We start from the raw sequence: 10,900 nt of genomic DNA, 5'->3' as shown, positions 1-10,900 counted from the left end.
TTTTTTTTTTGACATTTTTTTAAAAAATTTTTTTAATTTAGCCCCAAAAAAAATCAACCCCCCCAAAAAAAAAAAAAAAAAAAAAAAAAAAAAAAACAATCAGAGCCAGAAGGCGGAGCTTAGTGCTGCCAATCATCCTCGTGTTCTCCATGTGCTAATGGCGGAGAGGAAACTCAACATTACAGAAAGACGTTTATCCATCGTCATCAGTGGCCATGCTGACTACATTGTGGTAAAGTAGCAGGGTGAAGAGGGTGATTAACAGCGCTAAGACCTGCGTCTGATTGGTTGGCTGTCGTTAGCGCTGGCAGAAGGCAGAGGAGCTAAATTTTTTTCACAGATTATATCTCCCATAACAAACATGGTGACAATTTCAGTAAGTAAAAAAAAATGTTTTTATCTAAAGTTACATCCTGCAGCTTTGACTACACTCACTTGGGCAGCTGCTGAAGTCTCTGATGCAGCTCCTGAGCAGAGTAGGGGTTGGAAATATCCGAAGCGATGCTGGGCGTTGGCTCCTTGCCCCCGTTCAGGAACTGCTGGGACCCAGAGATAGCCAGGTAGGATTTGCTCTTCCCAGTTTCTGCTAGGCTCTGACCTCCAGCTCCTCCTCCAACACCAGCCTGCTCCAAGTCCATGCTCCCCAGGGACTTCACTGCGGGCTGCGACTCGTTCCGCCGGTTGGACAGGTCCTGGACGGAGGCGGTGGAGGAGCGGGGGACGTCTGAGATGGAGGGCGGAGGCATGCTGGCCTCTGAGGAGACGGAGGGTCGTGGGGTGGGGGTGGGGGTGGCAGAGCTGGACTTGCGAACCTGGACGGACGACGGGGTGGAGGTTGAAGGCGAGGTTGGTATCTTTTCAAGGGACAACACCTGATGGAAATAATAATAATAAAAAAACAATTAGAAGCTCAACAAAGACGTAAAAGTTTAGAGTAAAGGTGACTGATATCCAAGGTGTTTCACCCGCAGAGCCATCTTCATCTTGAGGGTGCAGCTGGGTCCAATGGTCTTGAGGGGGAAGCGCTGGCTCAGAGTCATGTCTTCCGCCTCTAGGAGGCGGGTCAGAGGCAGATCCAGCTTCCCCAATGAGCACTCATGCTTCGTATCCTTCACCTGAAACAGGCGGGGTTAAAACGCTCAGCGGAGGGACGAGGGAAACACTCCGAGTCACAGAACACATGGAAACATCCTCACCTCCACCTCCAGCTTTTGCTTTCTTGGGTTGTGGATGAGGAAGGTGAAGTGTTCCTCCCACACTGGTTCAGTGGTTTTATATTTGATCTGGAAAAGATACAGATGAAAGACTGAGTTCAACTTTCAGAGGGGAAAACAGACGGTGAACCGTAGTTCAGACAGCCGGCTGATCTGAGAGGAAGAGCAGAGTCTGGAACAGGGCTGGTGACAAATCAACAGCATCGATTATTCAAATTTGTGGTTTTTTAAGATTTAATTTTTAAGTTAACTTTTTCTTTTTTTCATTACAAAGTCAGGGCTGCAGGATCTGACTTGAGTCTGAACACAATGAGGTTTGTTGTGGCACTGTATCGTTTTAAATCATGATTTGTCTCCGGGATTTCTGTTTTACAATACCACGACATAGTGACACTTGGTTAACTAATAACTAATCATTGCTGATGCTAATATTATGACTATATTATCTTTATCGAACAGAAGTTCTCATGGCCTGGCCTTTAGCCCACGGGAGGGATGATCGAAATAAAAGCCACTTCTTGGAAATATTTTTCCATTTTTTCTTCCAGAAAATAAAGTGAGCACAAAAACTTCTGGTGTGAAAAAATCAGAGCTTTTATTAGTTAAGTCATAGCTTTAGTCTGGACGAACAATATTCAGAACCAGAACGCTTCGCTGATGTAAAAGTTACACACATTTATTCCTTGAAATGATTTTATTAATATCATTAATAGTTGAAGTAAACCACATGTGCTCTCTCACCTTGCTGTCTGAGGACTGGTGTCCCACACTGAACTGGACCATTGGACTGGGATCACTGGTCACTTTTTTACCGGACTGCAGGAAAACAAACAGGTTTCAATGAACCAACAGGAATAATGAGAAGCTTTGATCAAAACAAAGGTTTTCCTAACACAACCTGAACAGCAATGGAGCCAATTATGTTTTCATAAAAATGAGCTCAACGTTCAGAACGGCTTCTTTTTTCCTCAAAATAATCCACTTATAAACACATAAGAGTTTCATAAGAGTAAAGAAACATTAAGTTGAGCTCATTAAGCTTTAATTTTGGGCTGTAAAAACAGAAGATTTAGAATAGAAACTTTGGGAAAGAGCAGGTAAAAGTCCCATAACCCAAAAAGTCCAGAAGAAAATCACCAGATTCAATTTGAAGAAGAAATTCAATCGTAAAGCATGAATGTAGCTCAGGCAGTAATGCTGTTATATACAACACACACTGTTAGACACAGCTTTAGTCGGGCGACATGATGGTCAGTAAATGAAAGAAGCTCTGAGTGGATTAAAACAAAACTCCTGCTGTAGCTGTGTGTCTGTGGAGGCGTCTCCGTGTTTCCTCTACGGTTCCCTTCGGTGTCTGATTTGTGTTCTCTGTTGCTGTTACCTTGATGGCCTTACTGATCGAGGCCTTCCTCAGCCCCGTCTGGTTGAACTCTAACGGATTGCGCTTTGATTTTCCCCCAGTGAAGTGAAGGCAGGAGAGAGTAACACACACAGAAACACACACACACACACACACACCGGGAGGTTAATTAGGGAAGGGGGGAGGGCATGCGGGGAGGAAGAGGAGGAGGAGAAGTTGATGAAACACACCACCACCGCCAGCATCACCAAAGGATTGGGATGCACCCAGAGTGAGACAGACAGAGACAACATGGATGATCACATGGTTAATGTCATTGCCCAGTTAATGAAGCAACAGGTAGAGCTGAATAAACAACATCCAGACAGAAAATTTACACTGGAAATAAGATTATTCAACATTTATTTGGAACAAACTGGTCAAACAGCTCCCTCTAGTGGTATTCAGAACAAAATACTGACATTAGGTAATCTACAGCAGAGGTGGGTGATATGGAATAAATATTTTATTGTGATATTTTCCTGAACTATTGTGTTAAAGATAAAAGAGACAATAAGTAATATTTATTACTTCTTTTTTAGGTAACTGTGACTGCATGACACAGCAGTCATAGCACCAAACACACACAAACAGCTCGTGGAATAATACACTTCTTCAGGAGGGCATTAAAAACTGCTCACAGTAACTGTCATTCTTTGATAGTTATTGATATTTTCATTGAACAAAAACAATAAAAACTGTAAAAGTAACACTTCTGACAATCCAAACAGTTTTTAGGATTTTTAAATGTCACTAATTGGAACTTATTAGGACAATAAATCAAAAATCATGATAAGAAGTTTATCACAATAAATGCCTACACCTAATGTGTTTTATTAGGTTATCCTGAAATGAAACGTGACAAACAATGTTTAGGATTGTTTCTGCTTTCTAAAGCACTCCACACCAAAGCAATGCACTGCTGCACTGCTTTGGTGTGGAGTGCTTCTGCTGTGATATTTAATACAAAACAAGCAAAAACCAAATGTATGTTCTGACATGAGTGCATCTGATGGCTGCGTTGTATTCTGATGTCTTTATTGTGATGTTTGGTGTGAATAAACTCTGACTCACCTTAAGGACATTAAACATAAATAAACCTCAGGAAAGGAAAATGGAACAGTGTGAACTCTGCTGGTGTTGAGCTTTCCGTTTCACACCAAGTCATATTTTCACCAGCATAGTATAAATGTGATGCTATGAGACACATGAGCAGGGCAAGATACCTGAGCGTGCATATTTTGATTTGCAGAGTTTCTGAGGAACTCGTCAAGGCAAGAGGGAAAAACTGAACACACAATGACTTCAAACCATAAACTGCATATAAAAGATGGACAGAACCCAACTGGTTAAAATCAGCATTTCCTCTGATCACCAGCGGGGGCCAACAGCTTCAGCTGCAGAAGTTGGTCTCACTGCATGTTGTTACCTTCATGTTTAACCTCAGAGACATGGAGTGAGGTCAACGTTGCAACGGCTGAAAAGCTGAACTTGTCCATCTTTTACTGTACAAACAGTTTAAGGGAAACCAGGGATGATGAAGGGAAGCAATCCAAAAAACACAATTTGCCTTCACTGCTCTGAATACCTCCCCAACTAAACATGCATGACTCCTTCCTAATTAGCTTAAATACCTAACACTGTGCTTTACAGCAGCATTTACAGGCCATAAACGTCACATTTTGCCACGCTACAAACCCAAACATCAATAACGTGTGTTATTTGAGATTTTGTGAGATAATTCAACACATTAATGTAAAATAGATGGAAAAGAATATATGGGTTTCAACATTTTATGCAAAAAAATCTGATGTGTGTCATATGTATGCAGCCCCAGTGAATTAATACTTTGCAAACCCACCTTTAAATGTAATTACAGCTTCAGGTTTTTATAGGTGTGTCTAAAAGCTTTGCACATCTAGATAATAACATTCGTAAGTGTTGGCTAATTATTGAAGCACCAAACCTTCAGGCTCTTTTCACCACAAGTATATTCAGTGACACAAAAAATTAGGAAATTCAAAGAGATGGTTACATCAATTAGAAACTACAGCTTAGTTGTTTTATAGAAGAAGTCAAACAGAAACAACTTTTTACTTTAAATCAGTGATGAATATTATTATTTTTTAAATATGTTTTTCAATACTTACTGTCTGATGATGATGTTTGCTATGAACCTAAAGCAGAATACAGCAACACTTAAGTCGTATTCAAAAATATTACTTCATATTGCATGTTTCCCTATAAAATAAATTACATTTTTTAGATTTTTTCTTTTCAAAATATAACTTTTAGCTTTATGGCTGTAATGTGACAAAATGTGGAAACATTTAGCATTTTGTTTAATTTTATTTTGAAAGGTAATAAGTAGAAATTGATCACCTGCAGTCAAGCTTCCATTGACTATAAAACTAACTGGTTGTAATGTCTCTTTAAAGAGATATACTGACTGCATAGAACCGTTTCTGGTTGAGTCGTCTACACAGATGCAGACATGTTAATCCCTCTTGTCCTCTTAACTTTCCCATCAACCTTATGTCACAAATAGCTAATGATGAGTTTTTCTTGCAAAGTAAAAATAAAAAAAACAACCTCACCAATAAAAATTTATGCTTATTTAATGAGGATGTGCATGCAGAGGTTTAGCAGGAAGACTGCCACTAAATGTCCTAACGTATAAAGTTTTCTCTGTTTTTGTGTAAATTTTTGATGCATTTTATGTCCCATCCTTTCCTTTCGCTTTTGGAAACCCCAACAGAAACTTTACCAACGTATAACGGTAAGACAAGGATTCAAACCCATGCACTGGAGAGGATTCATGCTGTTCAGGCAAAATGGGGCATAATCACTCTTCAGCATTCCTCATACTGCTCTAAGATGCAGAGATCAGCTAGTGGACTCACAAACAAGGTCCTATAGAGAGAAGAAGTGTTCTCACAGAACACGAGGCCCGCCGAGCGCCTCTCTTTTAAGTAGCCTGAACCCAAGTTCCCCTCGAAGACGCTCTTCAGAGCAGCGAGGAGGCACGGAGGAGGAGGAGAAGAAGAAAAAGCAGAGGAGGCTGAGAGGAGACAAGTGAAGTCTGTGCTTGATCTGAACCACTACAGACAGATGTGTGCTTGCTAATAAAACAGAGTTCCTGTTTTCACTCTCAAACTAAACTCAAACTAGTCTCAAACACGGGTAAGGTGTCGTAATTTTACAAGTTTAAATCTTTTGTAAATAACTCAAGAATTTGTTGAATGTGATCAGTTGAAAAAGCTGCACATCAGACAGCATATGAATGTAAATAATACAAGTAGAAATACATAAGCGATCATTTATTCTGTAGAAAATAAAGTCAAAACGAGTAGAAATATTAATATTAGAGACGCACCGATGGCTAACATGAGTTATGCTTCTCTATATGTTTACTTACTGCATTGACAGAATAAACACCAACAATAGTTTTGGAAGTTTAGTTGAAGCAATCAATCAAATTAACAGAATAAAACCAATTAATTTAAATGGATATGTCAGATTTGCAACTGCTTCACCTTTTAGGACAAGATGGAAAATAGAGCGAGAGAAAAGCAAGAAAGTAGATGAGAGAGATTACATTTATCTATCATTTTTAACTTTAAATAAATGTAAACAAACAAAAAAAGAGAAATCAAGACTGCTTACGGTTTCACAATATTCCTAAAAAATTAGAACACTCCAAGCCTTAAAAACTGATTCATTAGTTCCACTTAAAGCTGGTAAAACCTAAAATCAGCTCCGTTGATTATAAACCAACTGACTCACCGACAGGTTTCTGGCCGAGTCCAGGAAGACTACGAGCACCGCAGACGACGGCCCGTCGGGGGCGCTAGAGCCGTCCGCCCGGATCTGCAACAGCGCCTGCAAGGGAAGAAGAACAAATCAGATCAGAGAGGCACTTTTCCTTCATATGGGACCTGAACCAGAGTCTGGTTCTGACCAGAGTCTGGACCTGAACCAGAGTCTGGGTCAGAGTCTGGACCTGAACCAGAGTCTGGTTCTGACCAGAGTCTGGACCTGAACCAGAGTCCGGACCTGAACCAGAGTCTGGACCTGAACCAGGTTCTGGTCCTGAACCAGGTTCTGGACCTGAACCAGAGTCTGGACCTGAACCAGGTTCTGGTCCTGAACCAGGTTCTGGACCTGAACCAGGTTCTGGACCTGAACCAGGTTCTGGACCTGAACCAGAGTCTGGTTCTGGTTCTGTTTGGAAGTAAAGCTGTGCCGTTCTACCTGGTCCAGCTTCTCAGGTGAGGGCAGCAGACACAGCCACTCCATCTTCAGGTGCAGCTTCCCTCTGCCACCATCTTCCAGATCGAACCACTAAGAGGACGGAAAAGTAATCAATACTCAATACCTGATTGTTTTCCTGCTCAGGCTGGGAGTATCTACTACATTTTTAATATAAATCTTAAAGTTTCTTAAGAAAGCTACAAAAACCTTATTTAAAAGCATTTTTTTAAATCGCACAACGGATAAAGACTATAACTGGACGCCTTAAAAAAGCAAAGTCAGTAACAAAAATCGAAAAATGCTGTCTCTTTATTATTATGGAAATTATTTCAACCAATATTTTATATTTTTCTATTATATTTCTTCACATCTCACCAAGTTAATCTTAAGAGTCTTTTGTAAGACTCTTAAGATGTAAAAAAAAAACTTTTTTTTTTTTTTTTTACATTAAAAAAGTCATAATTAACACGTATTAACGTTCTGGTTTATGGTTTGTTCCATAAACCATAGTGATGGGAAACGTCTTAAGTCTAGAAAAATCTAAATATTTGACAACAAAAACCTCATTGTTGTTGAGTTTAAGCAGCTTTGCATCTTTCAAAGCATTATAAACAATTTTAACAGAAAAAAAGAAAGAAAGAAGAATTTTCCCTTGCAAAAACGCTTTGCAAATTCAACAATTATTACTAAAAACTATAAAAAATAATCACCTCCTCCACACTTTGTTCCTTCTTGAGTTCAGCCAAGTCGATCATCACACTGAAACACAAATCGTAAAAACACGTTAGCTTAGAAAGTTTTACAGAAGGACAAATGCTTTTTTTTAGCTTTTATGCACCGTGTGCAAAATTATTTGTCGTATTGTTTACAATTTAATGTGAAAAATGTATTGTGACAATTAATGTTAAATAAAACTGCCTTAAATGTTAATTTTGCCATATTCTCCACTGTTAGAAAATATCACTAAAAATGTTGTGGTCAAAATACTCGCTGACGTAATAATTGTGCACACAGTGTTAATGAAAGGCAGTTTTTATGTAGCTCAATGTTACTGTCAGTGAAACAAAAAGAACCTACTTTCCCAGTCTGTCATCTTCATCTGGGTCTTCATCAAACAGTTCAATTTCCATCATCTTTGCCGTGTTATCGTACATCAAGAACTGAAGAGCAACACAAAAACAAACATTAATGCTTAAATGTCTGCTACAAACTTCCTGAATTACCTACAGACTGGTAATTTAAAAAACCACTAAAATGGGTTTTTAAAAAACCCACTAAAAATCAACTGATGAACATCAACTACAATCGATATGTACATCCTACATAAACATCTTCAGTTTACGGCACAACTAAGAGCAACTACGAGCAAATCCTTGAAAAAGAAGGCAGGAAACTGAATCACCTCATGGACCTCGTTCCATCTAGGATTGACCGTCTCTTTGATGGTTTTGCTCTTGACTTCCTTTGTGCCGAGCCGGATGAGTCCATATGGGTCGGACTTGCCCTTGATTCCCAGGAACCTGTCCTTGCCCAGTAGGTTCTGGGCCTCAATGAAGTGGATTCTTACCACGGCCTTAGGAGTGAAAGACAGAAGTAGATGAAAAGTGGTTCTCAAATGCATTAAGCGTGTAACCTGCTACATTTTTAGATAATTTGCTTTCAGTTTCCACATTGTTCTCCGACATTGTCACTGTGGGTCATTTCACAGAGGTCAAAGGTCAATCTTTGCCTCAAACAGAGGAGTTGAAGATGTACCTACATTAATGTTGTCTGGTAACAATCTAGTAATGTTATATTTGATTGAAATTAGTTCCAGTAGATTAACAAATAACGTCTGCTTTAATCTTCTGTTAGTGTTGTAGTTTGGTTTCTGTTCAGCAGAGGGACACGCTGGTCCCTAAGAGGAGCCAGTTGATACAGAAATAAAGATGGCGGGGCCATAACAGAATGGGAAAAAGGAACGGTTCAAACAGGATCTGATTTGGGTTGCAAAGTCAACTTTATGTGGCTTTGTTATGAAATATAAACACTTAAACTCCTTAAAGTTTTACCTTAATGGCGGAGCAGCGACAACTTCTCAACCAAAAATTACTGATGAACAACAGAGACACTTCCACACACCTCTCCATTCATGGGGAATTAAAGGTTTCTCATATTTTATTCTTTTTATATTTTATTTTTCGTTTCAGCAACCTAAGAGGTTTGTGTTTTGTTATATTTTATAAATGCTTAAGATTAATTATGTGAGAAATCACAATTTTATGTCTGTTATTTAATACAACTGACAAAAATAATGTTGAAATTTTAGGGTTTTTTTTTTTAACTCAGCCATTTTTTAAACTTAGCCCTTTATGGTATGAAAAAACCATACGATGGCACTCTTACAAAACAAAACTCAGATTTTTAAGAGAAAAAAAAATCAACTTTATATTAACTTTTCAGTCTATGACTTGCATCCTCATCTGTGTGTCTGTATGAAAAATGAGATAATATTTGACATTTTGGATCCAGAACGTAGAAGAACTGTGTGTACCAGGAGAGTTTCCCTGGCTCAGAGTGAGTGGTACCTCTGGAATAGGGAAGCGGATCCTGGCCAGTTCAGTCGCTCCCACCAGAGGGATGTTGAGACGGTTCGGCAGCACCAGGTAGCTGTAGATGATGTCCTGGATGAGGCCGTCGCACAAACCACTGCAGGCACAGAAACAGAAAATAAAGTAAGATTTGAGTAGAAAAAAAATTAACCTGTTGCAAAAAAAATTAAACAGAATCTAGTTTATTTAACAACATTATTGGACAATCATTAACAACTTAGCAGATCGCCTCCATGCCAGGCTACTTTCATGTTGACATTCAGGCAAAAGGAGCCCCAACCAAGAACTGAGTGCATCTATTCTGCAGTATGAGGACACACGATTCAGTTAACTGACATTTCTGCATTACAAATCATTTTATTTATGATTTTATATAATATTAAACCTAGCTGTAACTGTGAACCGAGTAGTCCTGGGTTCTTTCTGCATGGAGTTTGCATGCTTTAAATTAACATCTGATTACTAAATTAGTGTTATTTGTTGGTGAATTAGCTGTAATGACCTATTTCAAGACATAGAGGCTTGGAAATTTATTTTTAATTTATAGCAACAATTTGCACCAATTCTGATGGTAAATAACAGATTAAAAACATTCATGTTGGTGACCTCATATGCATATCTATTCAATAATTCAGCAAGAAAAAAGTGTTTTTAATAAAAAATGTTCCTTATTTTGTCAGTATGTGGTTTTATATTCAAATGTAATCAATTACACACCCTGAAATTAATCAAGTCCTACCACAAATTAGTATATATATTCTAATTTACTGAGCTACAACGTTAATATGTATTCCACAAACCATCTCCTGACATTTCACCAGTTTTCCTGTAGGTGGCAGCAGAATCCTGCCTCTGAACACCTAAAGTTCCCACTGCAGTGGGTTAATCTGGGTCAGTTTGCACCAAAAACAAGATACAAGTATTTTTTTATTTTTTTTAAAAAGTATCATAACAATATGATTACTAAATGAAGTACTAAATATTTTCAGACAAAATATTTACAAATTTTGGAAATATTTTTTACAAAATTCTGCAACCTCTCCATGCATTCATAAACATTGATATTTTCAAGCATCTCATTATTTTCTCCATTATAGACATGATTATCACATTTTGATCTTTTGGGGATGAAATGTTATTGACTGAACATGGCTTCACACACGCATGGGGAGGAGCAGGAGGGTGTGGCGAGGGCTGATCAAAGCACGAAGTGCAACACACACACACCCACCCACACACAAATAAATAAACACGCAGCAAGTGACTTCCTTCAACCAGTTCAACAAGTGAAACAACATTTCACTGGGTGGAATCTTTCAGAGCGAATCTCTGCCTGAAAACAGAGGAAACAAACACAGGTCTACACAGGGGCGACGTCTCACTCACAGCAACCTTCTGTTGCTTTAAGGGTAAATTCATTTTTCTCAAAATTTGGAAGAAAA

General features: G+C 38.7%; 1 protein-coding gene across 4 annotated transcripts in view; it reads right to left on the bottom strand.

Annotated features, from left to right (window-relative positions):
- esyt2a (extended synaptotagmin-like protein 2a) overlaps positions 1–10,900 on the bottom strand; it is a 44,547-nt gene that overhangs the window by 8,141 nt on the left and 25,506 nt on the right. The window contains exons 9-20 of one of the 4 annotated variants that reach the window (XM_015046887.1): positions 9,435–9,555; positions 8,270–8,440; positions 7,945–8,027; positions 7,578–7,626; positions 6,868–6,957; positions 6,400–6,495; positions 5,517–5,618; positions 2,596–2,658; positions 1,956–2,030; positions 1,197–1,283; positions 966–1,115; positions 436–872 (exon numbers count right to left, since the gene is read on the bottom strand). In XM_015046887.1, the coding sequence (XP_014902373.1) occupies positions 436–872; positions 966–1,115; positions 1,197–1,283; positions 1,956–2,030; positions 2,596–2,658; positions 5,517–5,618; positions 6,400–6,495; positions 6,868–6,957; positions 7,578–7,626; positions 7,945–8,027; positions 8,270–8,440; positions 9,435–9,555 (1,524 nt within the window). The remainder of the gene's footprint in view (positions 1–435; positions 873–965; positions 1,116–1,196; positions 1,284–1,955; positions 2,031–2,595; positions 2,659–5,516; positions 5,619–6,399; positions 6,496–6,867; positions 6,958–7,577; positions 7,627–7,944; positions 8,028–8,269; positions 8,441–9,434; positions 9,556–10,900) is intronic. The other 3 variants (XM_015046889.1, XM_015046888.1, XM_015046890.1) reach the window with 3 other exon arrangements.

This window comes from Poecilia latipinna, unplaced genomic scaffold (assembly GCF_001443285.1).
Source record: "Poecilia latipinna isolate Pla-1442-1.1 unplaced genomic scaffold, P_latipinna-1.0 Scaffold797, whole genome shotgun sequence".
NCBI lineage: Eukaryota > Metazoa > Chordata > Actinopteri > Cyprinodontiformes > Poeciliidae > Poecilia > Poecilia latipinna.
Note: the sequence above shows the minus strand (reverse complement) of the source record. Positions and strands in the feature narration are given on the sequence as shown.